The sequence below is a fragment of the Schistocerca nitens genome, chromosome 11 (genome assembly GCF_023898315.1).
Source record: "Schistocerca nitens isolate TAMUIC-IGC-003100 chromosome 11, iqSchNite1.1, whole genome shotgun sequence".
NCBI lineage: Eukaryota > Metazoa > Arthropoda > Insecta > Orthoptera > Acrididae > Schistocerca > Schistocerca nitens.
In genome coordinates, this window is record NC_064624.1 from 114,369,028 (window position 1) to 114,391,859 (window position 22,832).

The 22,832-nt window shown below is 42.9% G+C and overlaps 1 protein-coding gene across 1 annotated transcript; it reads right to left on the reverse strand.

Moving 5' to 3' along the window:
• Positions 1–227: 227 nt before the first annotated feature.
• On the reverse strand, positions 228–22,832 carry LOC126213293 (ankyrin repeat domain-containing protein 54-like). Its single transcript, XM_049940965.1, has 3 exons — positions 22,518–22,832; positions 19,580–19,726; positions 228–678 (listed from the first exon to the last, which is right to left on the reverse strand). The coding sequence occupies exons 1-3, from the start codon at positions 22,610–22,612 to the stop codon at positions 291–293; spliced, it is 630 nt and encodes a 209-aa protein (XP_049796922.1). The 5' UTR covers positions 22,613–22,832; the 3' UTR covers positions 228–290.

Below are 22,832 nucleotides of genomic sequence, written 5' to 3' on the forward strand. Positions count from 1 at the left end.
TCCTTACAAGGGGGGGAGGTGGACGTTATGAATGATGGAGTATTTGTCAATTGTTGCTGAGCTTGTGCAGAAATTGCTTGTGAAATGTTTTACAGAGTGAATTCTCCAAAGGAAGGTTTGTCACGCTGGTTTACAGATATCTCCTGTTGTTGCAGTAGTTGTGGTGTTACTGGAGTAATTGTGTGGACTGCAAAAGGTAGAAATGAATAGAGAAAGCGTTCTTTTTTTTCAATTTTTTATTTTAATATTATGTACAGTGAAGTACATGACATTTTCTCTAGTGGCACGTATCAACGCTCTGTTAGCATCTCGACGAGCTGCTGCCGGTTGTACAGCCTGGCGATGTCCAGGGGGGTCTCCCCACGTTCATCTGTCGCCCCCCTGTCGGCTCCGCCCTGCAGCAACGCAGCCGCCGCTTCTGCGTGGCCAAACCATGCCGCCCAGTGCAGCGGCGTTCGCCACCTGTGATCCCTGGCGTTGGTGTCGGACGCCGCAGAGAGCAGCAGCCGCACCACAGCCGCGTGGTCTCTCAGTGCAGCCCAGTGCAGGGCGGTCCACCCGCCGCCGTCCCTCGCCCCCACGTCTGCCCCAGCCGCGAGCAACGCCCGCAACTCCTCCACCGCCCCCGCCTTAGCCGCCTCCATCAGCCTCCTGCCTCGCTCTGCCCCAGAAACGCTCCTGCACAAAACATCGACCCACTTACTCTCTACTATCGAGACACACACACACACCAAATTAAGAAAACTGTAACAGCCGCAAAACTGCCAACAATTCTGAATACACTTCTTCCGAGCGACAAGTCGGAAATCTAGAACTCTCTCTTCTGCGATATGGGTTAACCAGCGTATTACAGACAGATCCACAGCACTAGCCCATAATCAAAAACTTCAGCCATCTGCCATTAAAAATAGGTGCACTCCATCTCCTAACAAATTCATTTGGTTTTCCTCATAATTCACTCCACAGATCCGCCTCCTTTCACCTCGGCATGCAGTTGCTACCCAATCCTTCTACATTCAAACACACCCCTAAAACTACTTTCCCTGGGTACTAATTCCTTCTCTCACTTAGGAAGAAAACACTAGAAACTAAACGCATCTGTAAGTACTGAAATACAATTTCCTCACCAGACAGCTAAGTGATTCAGACCAGTAACATGGACATTCTGACATACTGACAAAAAATATAAAATTCACTGCTTCGTACACAATAGTTTGGTAGACATATTTCAAATACAACAAGGGCGCGCACACACACACACACACACACACACACACACACACACACACACACACACTACCCGCTGCATAATAATCGTCACATGTGCTCATATAATCATGCATGCGACAAGAGATACATCCACTGCAACATTCATCTCCATCTACTTACACACTTTGCAAGCCACCATATGGTCTGTGGCAGAGGCTATCCTGCACAACTACTATACTCAGTCATGTTAACTTTGTGCAACTTTTTTCATTTTCTGAAATTCTGCACACAAAATAAGTTACACATCGCTACAGAAGGTGTAAAACTTTACATTTATACTTAAAACGGTCTAAGTAAACTTAAAGTGTACACCAGCTACGCTGCTTCCGAGTAAAATTTCTGTTTCAGTAGTAGTACAAACACTTAAACCGTAACTTTAGACCAGTCTCAAAAAAGTACTGTATTTCCTATATCTGATGCTGTGCATAAATTTAGATCATGCCAGAAAGAAATCAGCTGTTTGTAAGAAATAGAAACACACAGTGTTAATTGATTATTGCATATTCACTTACAAGTATCAAAATACTTGTATACATCTGGCATTGCTGAACTTGAACCAATGTCGCGAGAATCTCTCCCCACAGCTGATGCAAGTTAACGGCTAATCCCAAGCGAGAGACCAGTAAGAAGCTTCAAAGACAATTGAAATACTAACTAGAAACTACACAGGTAATAAAACTGGTGCATTCAGTACAAAATAATCAATGTAGGTGGAGCAGCAACCATATGAAACAGAAGTAGTAACTGGTACACATAAAAAGTTATCCTAACCGACTGCAGTCATTCCTTCTTTTCGCTCTGCTCGCAAATTCAGCGAGGGAGAAACGACTGCCTCTATGCCTCTGTACGAGCGACAGTGCCTCTCACGCTATCTTCACACGCCTTGTCTCAAGTGTACATTGCCACAACTAGAATTGTTCTGCATTCAGCCTCGAAAGACGATTCTCTAAATTTTCTCAACAGAGTTCCTCGAAAAGAACGTCACCTCCCCTCCAGTGATTCCGATTCGAGTTCCTGAGGCTTCTGCGCAATACCTCTGTGTCACTCGAAACTACCGGTAGCAAATGTAGCAGCTCAGCTCTCAATCCTTTAGCTGTCTTCCAACTAGAAATTTTGTCCAACTCGCCTTGTGGTCCTCCTACACTCACTCAACGACGACATCTTACTGTACACTAGGGGACAGTCAGCAAACAGCTGCAGATACCTGTCCACCAGACCATTTATGTATACAGACTGTAACAGCGGTCCCACCACCCTTTTCTGGAGAACTCCTGCCTCTGGCGAACGCTCGCCACTGAGGACAACATACTGGGTTCTGTCACATAAGAGCTGAGGTCCACTCCCATACATGGGAACCTATTCCATGCGTTTCCATCTCCTTCAGCATTCGACTGTAATCCACCGTGTGAAATGCTCTGTGGACATGTACGAATATGTTATTCAGAGGTGATTGACAAGCGCACCACATCACAGGAAAATCTGCACAATGCAAAGAATTGCGATCTTTGGGGTAAAAATGGCTCAGTCACCTCTATTGCAATCACGGATTGTATTAAAGAGTCAGAACAGAAAGAACTGGGGGCTAATGTTGCGTGTCACAATAAAAGGATAGTTTACACAAAAGTCAGCCTTGCCGCTATTGGACGCATCAGAAAGGCACCCGAAAATAAACCACACTGTTTGCCAGAACCGCCAAGAAACACCACTAAGAAATTTGGGGAATAAATCCATCATTGCAAGCAGCTTGTCAAAATAGGTAATTTGATCAACCATAGGGACTTTTGTGTGGCTAAAAAATAGTGCTGACATTACACAAATTAGTTGTTGCCGTAAAAACAAAAAAAATTATTTTCCTTGGAAGAAAGCTGTTTAGCGTAAGACACTGCATGAAATGCGATTTACTTGCAACAGACCTCTAAGTAAAGGAAAGGCCTCTCTAGAGAGAAGTCATTACTGACTGGCGATGCAAATACTTGATACAAGTCAGGAAATTAACAGAACTCTTTTATGTCGACCAAACTTGGGTGGTGAACCAACGACATTCCTCTTAGAAGACGATGACAGGGTCGTGACGTTGGCACCAAAATGGACAATATGATAGTGCAAGCAACAACGGTTAACGTTGAATCCAACACTGGGTTTATTTATTGGTCTACATCAATGTCGTCTTCACCAAAATATTTCCCATTACATATTATACATTTATTCCAGTGGTTCTTCCAATGCTTAAAACTATTCTGGAACAATCCTTACGGTAGCGTTTAGTTCTCTCCGATGTGCAATTTGAATCTCATCTCTTATGTAAAAGACAGCTCTTTAAGGTTTGTCTTTATTTTTGAGAACAAAATGTCACACATGGAGCGAACGTGGAGCCGAGGACATCACTACAGTATTGTTTCTAGTCAAACATGCACAAGCACGCAACGAACTGTGAGCAGGTGCGTTATCGCAGTGCAGAAACAATGAATTGTTCCGCCACAAAGCCGGACTTCTTTCCGCGTTGCTTCAGGCCATCGGGGTTGAGCTGGTGAGAAGTACTGCCTACTGGCCGTTTCATCTTGGGACAAGGAGTCGTGGTGCACTGTACTGTCAAAACCGAAGATTACTGTCAGAAACGTAACATTCACATTTCAGTGGTCTTGGCCATCTGTCACCGAGACGATCGAGTGTTAGTTTCTCAGTTCGTCTTCTATTATGACCTTCTCGTCATCCTCATGTTCTTCGAAATGTTTATACCGGCCGTAAACACCTATTTCACTCTTAGTATACTCACCAAAAGCAATATATAATCTTTCTAAAACCACGATGCATTTTAATCCGTTCTCATAGCAAATTTTAATACAAATGCGGTAATCCGTTTTTACAGTAAACAAATAATCGCTGATACTCTTAAAATACCAGTAACCTTTCTAACACCTGACAACACACTAAATAACCGATACGCGTAACGTTGTACACACAATGACAAAAACGAAGTAGGAATCTGAGTAATAAAACGCGTGAAATGTCGAGTTTCCCGTATCACAAGAAGGGTTGCGTTTCAATCCACCCAATCAAGGGGAACTTTTACCTCTTAGAGGAAACACAATGGAAGACCAAGTCTTCAGTTGTCCGGTATAATTGCACCACATTTCGTTTATAATCGCTTTGGAATATATCCATCCATTTAGGAGGGAATTGTAGATGAAAATGCCTTTAGATGAACAGGTATTCGGTTCTGACGTGTATTCGTAATTTATGTAGCAACCTTGGCTTTTGATTTCTGTTCCTGTGTTGATGTAATTTACTCCACAATGTCGTGTTTCGGGAGGTGGCTATCGTCTGCTGTCTCGCAGTGGTGCCAACTCATTTACCCAAAAAATGAACGCTGCCCGGATGGGTCTGCACAGTGCGTCGCCACCGATTTAAGGCGCACGCCGCGGAAACGCCGGCACGGCATTTCGGAACCGAGGCGTATAGAAAAAGCAGGCAGGCCATTCCGGCCCCAAGTGAGTAAAAAAAACTCGCAGACGCCCTCGCGCGCCTTGACGTCACGGAGAGGAGGCTGCAGCGCCGAGCATTCAGTTTTGAGACAGCCACGAGCAAGGCTCGCTGTAAGTGTGCCGTGGCACATTGCATTAATAGTGCTCGAACGACGACGGACGTTACTTATCACGTTTCTCCCAAGGATGAGCACTTGCGACGTGAATGGATGGTTCGGTGCAAACGCAAGGACAAAGTGAATGTGAAAACTGCACCTGTGTGGTCAGCTCCTTATCGGCCAGAAGATTATGAACGGGATTTGAGAAATGAGCTTCTAGGGTTACCTTCAAGAAAGAAGTTATTACCAGCAGCAATCCCCTGCATAAACATTCCGAACTGGCGTGGAGAAGAAATTGTGGAAAGCGGTGATGCAAACGAAAGGGTAAGACGTCTGCACATACATAACACTTTCAATAATTGAAACTGAAAAATTACCGTAATACAAACGAATTCACATAAATGCAACGCTTTCTGACACGTTAGTATATTGCTTTACGGGAGTGAATGACTCGCTATATTGTACAGGCAATAAATAATGTTGCTCAAGTGTATTTGCTTTTCCTCCTGGATATAATAGCTACATTTGTCTTAAAAATAGCCTTTTTTAAAGTATTCTCGATATGTTGACTATTTTAAAGCTAGTATATAATTCAAATGACAAAATCAGCATATTTCGCTTAATTTGTTTACATTTACTTCTGTAACAATAGCTGATGCTGACCAGTTGACTTCGCAGCGTAGTGGTATGGTTTCTGACTCCCATGTTGGAGGTTATGGGTTCGTATACCTGTATTTCCTCTTACATTGTATTTTTACATTTTATCAAAATAGGCTATTGTAGCCGCTTATGCCGGTGATATTTAATCGCTTTTATCAATTCATCAGATTTTTAGTGAAAATTAATGCAATTGCATAGTACTTAGTCAAAAATTTTAGGAATAGTAGGCCTACTCGGTAAATAATTTTAGGAATAATAAAATTAAAATCAAATTCATTTCTTAGGGATCTGGAAGTCGTGCACAACGCTGTGGAGCAAGTAGTTTGCAAAAGCGAGCTTTGACGGCTTTAGAAACTGTCTCACCGAAAAAAAAAAGTCGACCGAACCACATGTACAGATTGTGTTCATGAACCCACTGAAGTAGTGAATAAGGATTTGGAAATTAAGGAACTGAGGGCCGAGATTGAACTTAACGATCTCCGACGTTCTTTCGCTGAAGCGGGCAGAACAGTCATCTGACGTGAAAGAAAAAGCCAAATTCCACAAAAGTGTAAATAGTGTATTGTCAAATTGTTTTACACCGGCGCAAATAAGATGCCTATTAAACAAAAATAAAAGGATAAAGTGGAATTCAGAGGACATGGCCCATGCATGAACTTTAAGAGCTCTGTCACCTAAAGCATACACTTATTTGCGAAAGCAAAAAATTCCTTTGCCGTGCAGGGGAACCCTTCAGAGATGGACGAAGGAATTTAAACGCAGACCGAGTATTCTTGAAGATATCCTGTGTTTATTGAAAGCCAAGTCACACACTTACTACTCGAGAGAGAGAGAGAGAGAGAGAGAGAGAGAGAGAGAGAGAGAGACAAGCTGTTCTGACTTTTCACGGAATCAATGTTGATGGCCAGATATGTTACGATTCATCTGAAGACTTAGTAGTCGGACAACATTCCAATGTGCAAGTTTGCACGATATGTGGGTTGTGTAAGCAGTGGAAACCACCAGTTTACTACGATTTCGACACTGTGATGACCAGTAATTTGCTTCAGAGCATCATTAAGGCAGTTGAGGAATCTGGAATCGGTGTTGTTGCTGTGACGTGTGATATGGGCGGAAAAAATATAAAAGTTTGGAAGGAACTGTCTGTCGATACAGAGAGAACTTATTTCGTAAATCAAGCATACGACACCACGAATGTATGGGTTTTCTTCGACGTACCACACCTGTTAAAGTTATTACGGAACCGTTTCTTGGATACAGGCATTACGCTACCTGATGGATCCAAAATATCTAAAGCCGCTATACAGGAACTTTTAAAGCATCAGAAGAGTGACTTTACGATAACACACCACATTACTCAAGCGCACTTAAACGTAACTCGACAAGCAAGGCAGAATGTACAGATGGCAGCGCGACTATTTTCACGACAAACAGCTCAGGCTTTGAAGTATGTTCTTCATAAAGACGTTGAAAGTAATTTTATTGAACTCGTTAACGACATCTTCGATGTCTTGAACTCTAGAGTTCCAAAATATGAATGCTCATCCTTGTGTAGTGGGATTGGAATCAATCTCTCAATTTGAGAAAATACTTTGAACAGATTCTTAGATATCTGTCCAGCAATGCGCGTTGGTGACAAAGAAAGAATGTTGCCTTTCCAAAAAGGTTTTATAACTACAATAAAATCTCTGTCTTTGGTCTTTTCGAAAGTATGAAAAGTGTGTAAGTTAGCTATATATTAACTTGTAGGCTGAATCAAGATTGCCAGGAAAACTTTTTCTCTAGAACACGAGAATTAGGTATATTTTTTAACAATCCTACACCTATTTAAGTAAGGAACAGGGTAAGTCTCCTTATACTGACAGGTAATGCAAGTGATATCTCTCTGTCTGGGAACACGCCAGTTACTAAAGAATTAAACACGGAGTCTTCCCAGTGTGGCGTCGACCCGGATCCTGCATCCCTAAGTTTCATTACCAGTGAACTCTGTGTAAATGTTGTTGACGAAGCGCCACTATGAGAAATCCCAGAAACTGAATGTGGAAGAAAATTTAGTGACATGTGGTAACACTGAGGGATGATTCTGTAATCTCAAATGTTCTTCCAGATGCGGTAAAATACATTGAAGGCTATATTGCATTTAAGTGCCACAACATTGATAAATCACTAGGCTTTCCAGCAGCAAAAAGTGAAGGAGATCATGCTGCAGACTGGATATCAATTACATCTCGTGGTGGTCTTTAGACTCCAATGCCAGCATGGGAAAACAACAGTGTTGCTGTTCGAAGAAGAATTGGCTGCTTTTCATGGAAATGAGGTGTGTAAACAAAAAAATGTAGTAAAGTCTGTGCTCTATTACAAAACAAAAGTTTCCTGAGGTTCATGAACCAGTTATTACTCTTTATGTAAAAACGAGAACATTTGTAAGGATTAGGCATCTCAATCAAGAAGCAAAGTTGGAAGCAATGAAGAAATGTGCCGCAAAGAGGAAGCAGTTATGGATTGCATCGTCGTCTGGTAAACGGCAGTAGAAACAGACTACATTCATATTTGCTTCTTCATCAAACGAGCGAGTTATTTTCCAATTTAATTATTTATTTACTGTTAATGTGTACAAAACCTGTCATGCCCCTTGTTTTGACTTGTACAGATGCGTATCGAACGAAAGCGAAAGTAAAATGAACGAGTAACATGGCACCAAGTCTGTGTGGTGCGGCGCATTTGCCGTGTAAGCATATGGCTGCGCTGCGCCAGGGTCCTCGTCGTGACGTCACAGCGCTCCACCCAATAGCAAGCGTTTTCGCCTGAGTGCCCCCCCCCCCCTGTTCGGAACATCCCGTAGAAGCACCTCGTGACGCAGCTGGGTAGGAAGGGCAGGCACTCGCTAGCTCGCTCGCTCACGAGGTTTCAGACACACGGTACTCCGCTGTGAACAAAACACGGCCAGGCTAGGCTACGCCACTGTACCAGACCCCTCCACTGTTTACTTGTCTGCACTGCAGAACTACCAAGCAACTGTGTCGTCTACATGCTGGTCATTTCTGGTACAATTTACGTTGCATGCACACGTGTACATTAATGAGGCGAAGTTAGACCGCTACTTTTATATGGCGAATGTCAAAGAAATTTTGTCGAAACAGGAATGTCTGTCCTTTCCGTCGTCGTTCATCGCGCCGGACCGTTGCACGCATTATTAGGTCAGTAGTGCGAAGAGGCAGCTTCGACGTCTCACAGAGGACGAGGGCGAAGGCTGCAGCCGACAGGGCACTTGAGGAAGCTGCTCTGGCTGCGACGCCTATCCGTTGGCACAGTGGCACCGGACGTACAGCCAAGGAATGAGGGGTCAGCAGACGGGAGTCACTCCCACCTCGCATTTACATTAATGCCACCCTTAGCATCTGACACTCCACAGGGAACTCCTGAGGACGTGATTTTGAACGTGGCTTAAAATTTTGTCTTTCTGCGCTGTAGTGCATGGCAAACGATTCTGAAAATCGCTTTATCAGGTAGAATACTAACGGTCTTGAATTAACCAATGTATGGTTTGGCACGATACTAAATTACATTGTGGAACCTCACTTCATCCACGGGGTGATTAAATGGAAATACGTATGCACATATTCTAACTAACATCCAGCCTGTCCTTCTAGAGGTAGTTCCGTGGACAAGCGACAGTGTATGTGGATCGAACACAGCCGCTGCCCAGACCCTCCTCTGCTGCATAGTGACCAATGAATGGAAAGTTTCCCGGCCGTTGTATGGGACGGAATGCTGCAGTACAAAGGCCAGCCAAGTACTCTGATCTGACTCAAATGGATTTCTTTCTACGGGGAGCACTGAAAGATAGAGTCTGTCATGAACCCCAGGTATGTCAGATGATGTGCGCCAGACCACACAACGACGTGTCATCCAATGTAGCTTGTCCAGTTCATCTCTCTCTCTCAAACAGCCATTCCAAATGTGCCTAGCAGTCGATGGTGTGCAATTTGACTATATTCTTAATTAAAATGTAAAAACACAATTCACTAAGGAAACTATTTAGTTTGTGGATGACAAGGCATCAGTTATTTTGAATAAATGTTTAGCTCATTTAAAATCTATTCCGTCTACGTACAATTTCGAGCAGTTTCTAATTTCTAACTGACAGCAGGTCTTTTGCGCTGTAGAACCACCCGGGTGCTTCCAGGCAGAGACAGGCTGAGCTGACAGAAGGTCGTGGGATAGCGATATCTACGCATACAGATGGCAGCAGTGTCGCGTACGCAAGGTATAAAAGGGCGGTGCATTGGCGCCGCTGTCACCTGTACTGAGGTGACTCCTGGGAAAGGGTTTCCGACGTCTTGATGGCCGCACGACGGGAATTAACAGACTTGGATTGCGGAATTATAGAGCTTGTCTATGACTTGATATTTTTAAAATGTACAGTTTCCGATGTATCGACATAAAATAAAATGCCGTTATCTGCTCCCCATGTATCGAGAAAAGGATTGCTATATCAGCGCAAAATCATCGATGTGCTTGCCTATAAAAATATGGGCTGCACGTTGTAAGTACACTGCCGGTTTTAGAGCTGTACGTTGGAGTATTGATTTATTATTGGATACTCTGTACATCAACAAGCTATCCCCCTCAGAGCAAGAACTGAAAGGGAAACTACGGATCTTCACGCCTCCCGACAACCACTGTGCTAGCTACGGTAACTGCATGTAGGTGGCACACTGAAAGGTGTCTCGTGGGTCCATTGTTCGGTATCGTCACGTATCGGATTTGTCCGCAACACTTCACGTCGACTTCCCTGCTTTTTCATTTCACCAAACGCCACCGACCCTGCAGCTGTAGCGCCAAAACTGCGTGGCGAATCTGAAAGTTCGCCGTTTCTGTTGGTAGCGCTGGGTGCCGATTACGTCAGCAGTTCCCTCAGTCCACTGCAGCGACCAGTCTGGTCGTTTAGATTTTTGTTCATTTTCAACGTCTGTTTTTGAAGAATGTCGATGTGAAGAAAGAGCACACAAGTTTCGATAAAAATTGTGTAACGCAACTGGTGTCCTGTTTCTTCGCATTTGAAATCATCTTATTCCATTCAAACCGCCCCTGCCCCCGGGGCAATGGGTGTCACATATACTTGCCTCACATAGTCAAAATTAAACACTGGACCCGATGAAAGTTCAAAAAGCGACAACACTCCTTTACACAGTGAAAGTAAAATTATGCCTCAGTACAAATTCAAAAAAGCAACTTCAATATTTTCCGAAAACTGTGAAAAAAATCTAAATTACAGAGACTGTCTTTAGTTGCCGTGGCGAGAAGACGTATTTCTAGTGATGCAGAATGTTGTCTGAATAATACACCACTGGCCATTAAAATTGCTAAACCACGAAGATGAAGTGCTACAGACGCGAAATTTAACCGACAGGAAGAAGATGCTGTGACATGCAAATGATTAGATTTTCAGAGCATTCACACAAGGTTCGCGCCGGTGGCGACACCTACAACGTGCTGACATGAGGAAAGTTTCCAACCGATTTCTCATACACAAACAACAGTTGACTGGCGTTGCCTGGTGAAACGTTGTGATGCCCCGTATAAGGAGGAGAAATGCGTACCATCACGTTTCAGACTTTGATAAAGGTCGGATTGCAGCCTATCGCGATTGTAGTTTATCGTATCGCGACATTGCTACTCGCGTTGGTCGAGATCCAATGACTGTTAGCAGAATATGGAATCGGTGGGTTCAGGAGGGTAATACGGAATGGATCCCGACGGCCTCGTATCACTAGCAGTCGAGATAACAGGCATCTTATCTGCACGGCTGTAACGGATCGTGCAGCCACGTCTCGAGCCCTGCGTCAACAGATGGGGACGTTTGCAAGACAACAACCATCTGCACGAACATTTCGACGACGTTTCCAGCAGCACGGACTATCAGCTCGGAGACATGGCTGCTGTTACCCTTGACACTGCATCACAAAATGGCTCTGAGCACTATGGGACTTAGCTTCTGAGATCATCAGTCGCCTAGAACTTACAACTAAGTATACCTAAGCAACCTAAGGACATCACACACATCCACGCGCGAGGCAGGATTCGAACCTGCGACCGTAGCAGTCGCTCGGCTCCAGACTGTAGCGCCTAGAACCGCACGGCCACCGCGGCCGGCGTGTTTGCATCCCAAACATTTCCCCACTTATCTTTCCAAGTCTTGCATGTCATCCTGGCGTTCTATTTTTTTCTGCTTTGTTTCACATTCTCTACGGAGCATACTGATTTTGATATCAGCATGTGCTGCATAATTAATACTATTATCCTGGACACTAAGTATACAATTCGACACTGTCGATGTTTTCAGTGTGCATGTAGCACATGTAGGTGTGTGTCATGTTATATGTAGCGTTTTTAAAATTTTTTTACTTGTAGGTATGTACTTCCTGTGCCAAATTACGCATTATTACCCGCATGATTTGTATGTACGAAAATTGAAAAATTTCTGTTTGTTGCCTGCTCCTGATATAATTTCAACACTAATTCTCTGTGTGTTCCATGACTGCCAGTCGAAATGGGTGTGCTTCTGTTGCCTGCCTGAGGTGCAGGAGGGTTTCAAATGTTCAGTGGATTCCAAAGTCGATATCTGCAGCTGATTATCTTGGTCAATCAAAGCAGGAAGTACTTGAATCTCTATACAGAAAGGAATCAACATCTACATGGTTACTCTGCAATTCACACTGAAGTGCCTGGCAGAGGGTTCAATGAACCTTTTTCATACTATTTCTCTACCATTCCACTCTCAAATGGCGCGTAGGAAAAAGGAACACCTCAATCTTTCCATTGGAGCTCTGATTTCTCTTATTTTATTATGTTTATCATTTCGCCCTACATAGGTGGATGTCAACAAAATATTTTCCATCGGAAGAGAAAGCTGGCAATTGAAATTTTGTAAACTGATCTCGCCGCAAAGAAGACCGCCTTTGTTTCAGTGACTGCCACACCAACTCGCGTATCATATCAGTGACACTCTCACCCATATTGCGCGCTGACACGAAACGACCTGCCCTTCTTTGCACTTTTTCGCTGTCCTCCGCCAAACGTACCTGGTAAGGATCCCACACCGTGCAGCAATATTCCAGCAGAGGACGTACAAGTGCAATGTAGGCTCTCTTTGGTAGGTTTGTCGCATCTTCTAAGTTTCTGCCAACAAAACGCAGTCTTTGTTTCGCCTTTCTCACAATATTATCTATGTGGTCATTCCAATTAAAGTTGCTCGTAATTGTAATTCCTAGGTATTTAGTCGAATTGACAGCCCTTAAATTTGTGCGATTTATCGTATACCCAAAATTTAGCGGATTTCTCTTAGTACCCATGTCGATGACCTCGCACTTTTCTTTGTTTGCTGCCAATTGCCACTTCTCGCATCATACAGGAACTCTCTCTAGATCATTTTGTAATTGGAATTGATCGTCTGATGATTTTACTAGACGGTAAATTACAGCATCATCTGCAAACAATCTAAGGGGGCAGCTCAGATTATCACCTATCATTTATGTAAATGAGGAACAGCAGAGGGCCTATGACACTACCTTGCGGAACGCCGTATATGACTCCTATTCTACTCGATGATTTGCCGTCTATCAGTATGAACTGTGACATCTCTGCGAGGAAATCAAGAATCCAGTCACACAATAGAGACGATACTTCATACGTATCAAATTTGATTAATACTGGATGTATACGTGGACAAGGAAAAAAATTCACGGATTTCCCGCTTAAAAATACACCTTCTCCCGCGTGAAAACACTTTTTTCCGTCTTAAGTGGCAGTATATTTTCCCTCGGAAGTGCAAAACTTATCAATCCTTTGAATGGTTATGGTTTTGGACGTGGGCGTAGAATTTCCCGGCACTTTAGAAAACGAAACTCAGGGAAAAAAGACACATTTTGGAAATATCTTTGATGTGCAGCAACATGTGTGTTGTGTATTTTCGTATTACGACAGCACACATTGGAATTCCACCAAACACCGCATTTTACTTTCCGAATCACTGAAATCGAGATTGCGATGCGCTTTTGTAAGCCAGTCACATCTCATGTCACGTGATCTCGCCAGCTCATGATAGCGAGTATTCAGAGCATAGGACGCGTGATGTAGTCAGCCAATAGAACATCCTTGTTAAGCAGCGGTAACACACGAGTTAATGGCTTACATTAATTTACATAGTGTTGCTACAAGAAAAGCAAAGCTTCCACATATAATATTGGTCACTAAGGTTAATAAGCTGCAAGAGAAGCTAATCTTTCGATATAATGTTGATTTTTTGCGCGTGTTACACTTCAAGATACATCACACAAATGTGGCAGTAAAATTTTTAATAATGACATAAATGTCTGATATTCAGGGTTCGAAATTCTTCTAAATGGCTTGTTATCAAAGAGTTGATTTTTAAATGGAGTCAAACACTCTGTGATTTAAGAATTTTAAGGTACATCCTCGCGCATAGTCCAACTTACGTTAAAGGATATTTACTTTGAAAGTAATGCTTTTCAAACCAGCATTCGCAATATTTTTCCACGACCTGCTGGAAACAGGTTCGTTCCAGCAGCTGCCGGAGAGCGCCAGGGGAGAGGCGCCCGAGCTTGCGCAGCTAACATGACGTAGGAAGCCCGTATGTACGTACATGTAAAACATTAAAAGATCTTACATTACATTGTAAAAGCAGTAAGACGTCACAGGGTACTCCAAGAGATCGTAATTTCGTGAACCATACTAAAATGTGCACATTTAAACTGCAACTTAAAGTGCACATTCATATGTCCAGATTCAGATGTAAATTTTCTTGGAGTACCAGTACTGCAGTATCTCACGTTTGGTTCTTTAGTATGGCATAATGCCGTACGTGCTAGAAGATGAAAACTTGCACTTGAAATGCAACGAACAGTTGAAACCAGCCAGTAGTGTGGAATTAAAAATTTTGTTCCAAATACATTGGATGCCTCTGCGGAAAAGATTAATAAAATCCAAATTTCTTTAGCAAACAGACAAAAATAACTTCATTGTTCTGCAAGGCGATTGGTGCTTGACTGTCAGAAAGGCGGAAACAAAATCAAATCTGAAACTAATAACGTGTATCAGCCTTCGGTAATTATGTGAATGTATTTTAATTCACTTGATACCTCCCGGCCAAAGATATCTGCTTTGCTTTCATTTGACGCGAGAGTAAACGAAGGAGAAACAGCAAAACCACTGAACGTTAACACGGGTCACGTGGAGACTGCCCACTGTAATTCAGGCTTCTCTGCGCATCAGCCTAGAATCTACGATATCTGAGAACCGGGTCAATACTAAAAAAAAAAAAAATCTAATTTTCCAAAGTACCCTATGTGCATCTTGTAAAGCACATCATTCTGAAAAATTTGAAACAAAAACATACGTGTTAGAGAAAATATAAGACATGTTATTTGGCCTTAAGTGTGCCAAAGTGCAGTGCCACGCCTCTTCATACAGCATTCTCCTATGGCACGTCACTGTATTTCACTCTGTGGAATTGAAACGTGTATATTTTGTAAGCGATGACATCAAACTATATTCAGGACTGTGGAAATAGAAATGTCCTGTGCTGCCTCTCCTGCTCCCAGTCAGCCAGTTTGACAGCCTGCCCCTCTTTATTTTTTTAAAAAACTCGCCATTAATAGCGGATGGGATTATTTTTAACCGGGAAAACAAGAACTCTTCAGAAAATTTGGACTGTTTATTGCCTAATAGCTAGTAACTTCTTGTTTTTTGTGACAAAGTAAAATACAGGATACATAAAACCAATATAGACAAGAAAGAAAGTACACATTTCAATAGTTACCTCCTAGCATTTTTTCTCTCTAATCTTGCTACAGCTTTAAATGGCGTGCTTTGCTTTCTGCGCAAGAATCTATTACCTCACCAAAGTTGGTCAAATCTTTTGCTGCATGAAAATTCGAAATTTCGTTATCTAATACTGAAAAAGCTGTTAATACAAATAATACCCAAGACTGGTGTGGTTTCTGGATCTGATTACATCTATTTTGTCGCTGGATGCTAAATAAAACAAAACAGGCCTTTCTAATATTGTGGCAAATTTTATAACACACACACACACACACACACACACACACACACACACCAAATTAGCGAGACTGTTTTGGTACAGATGGTCATTTTTAAAACACGATAGAATATAATTCACTAAGTACAAATATCAAATGCCTATTAGGCCTACAACAAGCAAAAAGCTTTATGTTAGGAAATAGTTTCACATTTCATTTATACGCACCAGCTTCTCAAGCATGAGATCAGAAAGTAGTATTACGAAATTCTTACATAAATTTGGAATAGTCTCATTCTTCCATAATTTGTGTGATGTCCCCGTTTATTTTCCTTCCTCGTTCTAACAATCTTGTAATCACTAATTCTGTGGACATTCCTGCCACTGTCAAAATTTGTTCGCCGATTAACTTCAGTAACCCTGCCAGAATCACCGGTTTAGTTACCCCGCGATTGTTCTGCCATTAGGCGTTGTTACAAATTCGTACAAAACGTTTTCTGCGTTACTTCCGAATCAGAACTTAAGCGGCTGCTAGCCGGGGACTGTACAACTGGTCCTTACTAGTGTAGCGATGTGGCCAGAAAGTTTCCGTCAAGCTTTCATTTTCTTTGATACAGCGACAAGATAATACGTTAATATTTCGTATCTGTTATTCCTGTTGGTCGCTCATTTCCACTCTGGTAGTCTGAATCTATGGACGTAGCTATTCGCTCATGATTTGCATACCAGTCAGTCACACACACACATCCTACATTCACCCGTGCGGCTTTATTCCACTCAGCTCGTGTAGCCCCGTCCCCTTTTGTCTGAAGGAAAGTTTATTTCCAGATGCGACGAGGATTCCCCCGGCAGGTACATCACGTACACTATGCACGCATTCAAAAATCAACTTATGATTCATTCTGAAATCAACTTAGAATGTGATCAAAAATGTTCAAAAAGCAACAGGGATGAGCTTCAAACTCTTTTGAATAATCGATAGACCAATGTGCTCTAGATGCTAGGTGCTAGGTGCTTTGTGAAACAAGTTTATTTTTCCTCAACAATACGAATTTTCCCCCCCTCGCCGCCGAAATTGCCGCCTGGTTCAGATACTCCGGTTTGCTGCGTACAGAACCAACAGCGACATTTCTGTTTCCAGAAGCGGGAGAAAGTACTACTCAGACGCGACTCAACTGCGCATGTGCGTGATTCCGCTCAATAACTGCTTAAGTGAATCTAATGTAAACAGTTGTGACCTAACGCTCATCGGAGGTAATTTGTTGTTCCGAAGTACTGCATTGTCTTCCTACAGCCTTTCACACATTTTGCTGTTGGCAGACGCTTGTATGAGCGCTGTGTGTTTTTTGTTTGTATATGAAGCAATTCCTTTGGAATTTAAATTTCATTCCCTCGTTCATATTTTGTTGCTGCAGTATTATTCTGCAGTAGCGGGATACAGTAATGTCCTTTGTTAGAGTATCGGTTATTACCAATCAAAATGACAAAAAATTAACTGAAAACTAAATCAATGAAAAACTCCCGGGATTCTAGAAAATTCCCCTGTTTTTCCCGGTTTTCTTGCGGATGAAAAAATTCCTGGGGCTTTCCCGGATCTTCCGGGCCGTATACACAATGTAATAGTCTCTTGTTAGGAATGGTATCAAAACCCTTCTGGAAATCTAGGAATATGGAATCGATCTTAGATCCCTTGTCGACAGCACTCATTACTTCATCGGAATAAATAGCTAGCTGTGTTGCACAATCCGTGTTGGTTATGTATCGATAAGTCATTTTCTTCGAGGTGAGTCATAATGTTCGAGTACAGTATATTCTCCAAAATCCTACTGCAAATTGAGGTCAGAAATATGTGTTTGTAATTCAATAGGTTACTCCTATTTCCTTTCTTGAGTATTGGTGTGACCTGTGTTACTTTCCAGTCTTTAGGAACAGACCTTTTGCCAAGTGAACGGTTGTATATGATTGCTAAGAAAGGCACTATTGTGTCTGCATACTCTGAAAGGAACCTGATTCGTATTCCTTCTGGACCAGAAGACTTGCCTTTCTTAAGTGATTTGAGTTGTTTCACAACACCTGAAATATATACTTTTATGTTACTCATGCTAACAGCTGTTCTGGTTTCGAATTCTTGAATAGTTACTTTGTCTTTTTTCGTGAAGGAATTAAGGAAAACTGTATTTAGTAACTCCGCTTCAGTGGCACCATCATCGGTAACTTTTCCATTGCTATCACACAGTGACGGAGTTGACTGTTTTGCCACTGGTGTACTTTACATACGACCAGAATGTCTTTGCGCTTTCTACCACATTTTGAGACATTGTTTCATTGTGGAAACTATTAAAAGGGAATAAGTCAAGTCCATTCAAAAGACTCCTGCCACATGATCCACATTAAATTACTTGTTTGGCTCCCACCTTTCCCTTTGTATAGGGGAAAAATTTCTGTATTGTACAATAGCTTATTGCATTCTGCTCTGGTTAATTTCAAAAGGCATGTCAAAGAGTCTCACTGCTGTTGGTCCCAGGTGTGTGTGTGTGTGTGTGTGTGTGTGTGTGTGTGTGTGTTTTTTTTTTTTTTTGCTGAAGCATAAATTGGTCCATACTTTATTTTGAAATCCACCAGCTATTGAGTCATCTTGCAAACGTGTCAGTTCACTTTGAGATGGCAGTATATTTTCAGCAGGACCAACTATCTTTGCCCACGTCGGTTGCTCTTTTCTAAAAATAAAAGTTAACTATACCATGGAATTATGCAAAACTTCTCCTCTGCGAATCAAAACCACTACTCATCACACCTGGTGACCTCCATCGAATACAGGAGTTTGTTTACGAGTGACGAGCCATACAGTGCTGTACGCATCTCCACTCAGCCACACCCACTGCATTTCTCACTTCTCGAGAGCAGATGCCTCAACCATTAGACCAGCTGAGTGCGTTTGCTGGCGTAGATGGAATTACCATTGTGGATGATGTTTTTTACCCATGATTTGCTAACACTACCACCAGAGATTCTGATGTACATCCTCTGAAGTAAGATAACACATCCACCGATTCGATTTCCCTCTTGCTACTCTTCCCAAAAGTCCCCCCGGTTAAACTAGTGCAAGTGTCGATGAGGTGTGCTCAGGCAGCCTACTGGTCAAGGAGACTGCCTGCAATAAGCAGCAAATCTGGGTTCCTGTTCCAATGCGGCACAGATTTCCAATAGTCACTACAGATGTAACTGACCAGGGAACCATTTAAGGAATATTCGAATTACATTTTAAGACATACCCAAAACAAGCTGTATCCTCATTCCGGTACTAAATATTAACTTTGTCATTCTTACTTGTATTTCTGTTTACGTTTCTTTCGCCATTTCTTCCTGAGTTTCTTCAATAACTTATATCTACAGATGTAACTGACCAGGGAACCATTTAAGGAATATTCGAATTACATTTTAAGACATACCCAAAACAAGCTGTATCCTCATTCCGGTACTAAATATTAACTTTGTCATTCTTACTTGTATTTCTGTTTACCTTTCTTTCGCCATTTCTTCCTGAGTTTCTTCAATAACTTATATCTACAACCATTCACATAAGTTTTGTTGAGTGGAATTGTGTGAAAAATCCCGTTTCCACACCCATTTCCTTCAGAATCAATTTGTAAGACACACAAACATCACTAAAAACAAAATCTAGATTAAACACATCAATATATAAAGAATTTGGAAATGGGTATGATTTGAATGGGACACTTCCTACGTAACTACAGTTGAGTGACTCTGAACTGAACATAATTCTCACGGCAAATACAGAGAACGAGAAATCTTCTGCATATGTCCTCAGTCTTCAAAATATCATAACCAAAAAAGTGAGAAAGGAGTAATGTTTAATGGCAACTGTAACCTCTATCCAAAACCTGAAGGAATCTGTATTTTATTTTATTTACTATATTGGCTGGTTACTGCCAAAATAAGCAGTACTCTGAGGGTAAGACTTGGGCACGTGTGGCAACACAACTCACCGGAAGCGAGAGACGGCTGCATCATCAGGTGGAGGGGTGTGTTGGGCAGACGTGGGAGGCGCAGCTCCAGCAGGAGTCCGGCTGTGGCCGCTGTGTGGTTGACGGTCAGAATTAGGGGTGGACCCGCCCCCTGTGGCACTCTGCGAGCTGCACAGAGAAACACTGTGTGGGTGGGCGTGTTCACACAGGGGCTCACTACAGGCGGTACAGCTGAGGGACTGTCCACCGGGGTAACAGAACACACAGTGCCAACAACACCAGCCTGTCACTTAACGTGACTGTACCACAAACTAACTGATCTTTTTCTGCACTACTTCTGCTATATTCCCCACTGGCGTAGCTTAAGATGCAAAACAACACATTGTTCACAATGAAGCACAAACCAAATCCCAAACATAAGGACCAACAATTTTGCTGCCCTGACCGAACAACTATCAGACAGAATTTAGAAGCAGTTAAAGTCAACTGGCTGCTACTTTTGGTTGTGAGGTAATTTGAAAACTGATTTATGGATGCTGAATTATATCACTGGAGGGATGTATGGATGCTGAATTATATCACTGGAGGGATGTATGGATGCTGAATTATATCACTGGAGGGATGTATGGATGCTGAATTATATCACTGGAGGCAGAGAGAGGCAGAGGCAGAGAGAGAGAGAGAGAGAGAGAGAGAGAGAGGCAGAGAGAGAGGCAGAGAGAGAGAGAGAGAGAGAGAGAGAGAGAGAGGCAGAGAGAGAGAGAGGGGCAGAGAGAGAGAGAGAGAGAGGCAGGCAGAGAGAGAGAGAGAGGCAGGCAGAGAGAGAGAGAGAGAGAGGCAGGCAGGCAGAGAGAGAGAGAGAGGCAGGCAGAGAGAGAGAGAGAGAGGCAGGCAGAGAGAGAGAGAGAGAGGCAGGCAGAGAGAGAGAGAGAGGCAGGCAGAGAGAGAGAGAGAGAGAGAGAGAGAGAGAGAGGCAGGCAGAGAGAGAGAGAGAGAGAGAAAGAGAGGCAGAGAGAGAGAGAGGCAGAGAGGCAGAGAGAGAGAGAGGCAGAGAGGGAGAGAGAGAGAGAGAGAGAGAGAGAGAGAGAGGGGGGCAGAGAGAGAGAGAGAGAGAGAGAGAGGGGCAGAGAGAGAGAGGCAGGCAGAGAGAGAGAGAGAGAGAGAGAGGCAGGCAGAGAGAGAGAGAGAGAGAGAGAGAGGCAGAGAGAGAGAGAGAGATCCAGCGAAGATAAGTTGGGGTATCAACTTACTGTTGAAACTACTCGTATATGGTCATGGATATGCAAGGGCTGTTTGATGTGAAGCCCGAGGGAATGAAGAAGATGGACAAGAATTACAAGAGCTATGCTATAAAAGTTATCAAGAGTATATTCAAAATCTGCATTTGAGTAAAGCAAATAGAACTATATATATGAATGTAATGTCTCCACAATTCGATTCATTGAAAAGACAGCAGTTGTGATGTGTTTCTTAAACAACAATTTTCGTGTTGAGCAGTTTGCAGTAGAGGCCACCATTAAAAGAAAAAAATGGGTTACGTAGTGTATGCAATTTTATCTGATGGACAATGTTTACAACTTGTGAAGTAGCCTGTAGTTTATTGAATATGGATTTTTTTTTAATTGGAAAGGAAACAAAGTAGACTTATATGTATCCGAGAGACAGAGGCAACCCATGATAGTTGGATGAAAACGTCACATCAATACTGACGTTGTGGGAGATATGTCGTACACCTGTAGGTGGACAGCGAATATAATCTGCTGTATCCCAGTAGCAGGAAACCTGATAGGATTCCCTGGACGACCTCTGGTAACGCCACAGGGAACTTCAAACAAGACAGGAGGGGGGGGGGGGGGGGGGCAGAGATTTCATGTCTGTTTAGTGAAAGGGAATGCACGGAAAATATTCAGGGCGATAGCTGAACAGAGACGAGAAGGAAATGTGATTGTAAGTCACAGCATTGAGTGTGACAAGGATAATACACAGGAGAATGGAAAAGAAAATTCAAGTTCCGTGATGTTCATAGGATTTGTGGTCCTGGAGAAAGTGTTCGGCAATATCAAGTGGTGCAAGATGTTAGAAATTCTGACAAAAATACATGTAAGCTATAGGAAAAGACGAGTAATTTGCAATATGTACAAGAGGCAAGACGGTAAAATAAGAGTGGAAGACCAAGAATGAAGTATTCGGATTAAAAAGGGTGTCAGACAGGGATGTAATCCTTCGCCCCTAATGTTCAATCTATACATCGAAGAAGCGATGACGGAAATAATGGAAAGATTGTAGAGTGGAATTAAAATTCAGGGTGAAATGATATAAGATTTGCTGATGACTGATTCCCTCAGTGACAGTGAAGAAGAATTACAGGGTTTGCTGAATGGAATGAACAGTCTAATTAGTACAGAATATGGAATCAAAGTAAATCAGAGAAAGGCGAAATTGATAAGAAGCAGAAGAAGTGAAAACAGCGAGAGACTGAGCATCGTGACCGACGATCAGTAAGTAGATGACATTAAGGTGTTATGCTATGTAGGCAGCGAACAAACCAAGGCCGAACAAACCAAGGCCGAACAAACCAAGGCCGAACAAACCAAGGCCGAACAAACCAAGGCCGAACAAACCAAGGCCGAACAAACCAAGGCCGAACAAACCAAGGCCGAACAAACCAAGGCCGAACAAACCAAGGCCGAACAAAGCAAGGACGAACAAAGCAATGACGAACAAAGCAATGACGAACAAAGCAATGACGAACAAAGCAATGACGAACAAAGCAATGACGAACAAAGCAATGACGAACAAAGCAATGACGAACAAAGCAATGACGAACAAAGCAATGACGAACAAAGCAATGACGAACAAAGCAATGACGAACAAAGCAATGACGAACAAAGCAATGACGAACAAAGCAATGACGACGTCAAATTCACACTAGCACTGCCAAAAAGGGAATCTTGCTTACCTGGCTTCTGCTGGTGGCTCACTGAGCATACTGCTGACTTCAATGACTTCTTGCGGGTACTCGAGCAGAGCGTCCGCCCAGCCCTGCGTGGCCATCACCTGTGGGTGGTCCTTTATGAAGGCGACGGCAGCCCTCGTGGCGTCCGGGCACGAGTGCCTCACTGCCGTGACGGCCGTCGCCGCTGCGGTCTCGACGGCCAAATGCGAGATCAGCTGCCACTCGCAGGCAGCCTTCAGGGCCGACAAGTCGTACTTGTCGGCCGCCGAGAGCAGCTGGGGGGCCGTGTCGGGCAGCTGGGGGGCCTGCAGGGTAATA

Bases quoted from the DNA above. Each gene is read 5' to 3' on its own strand.
- LOC126213293 (XM_049940965.1), bottom strand. From the start codon at position 22,612: ATGGCCACGCAGGGCTGGGCGGACGCTCTGCTCGAGTACCCGCAAGAA. The intron at 19,727-22,517 runs GTAAGCAAGATT...TTCTCTGTGCAG, and splicing joins GAGCCACCAGCAGAAGCCAG to CTCGCAGAGTGCCACAGGGG. The intron at 679-19,579 runs GTGAGTTGTGTT...TGTTTTGTGCAG, and splicing joins GCAGCCGTCTCTCGCTTCCG to GAGCGTTTCTGGGGCAGAGC.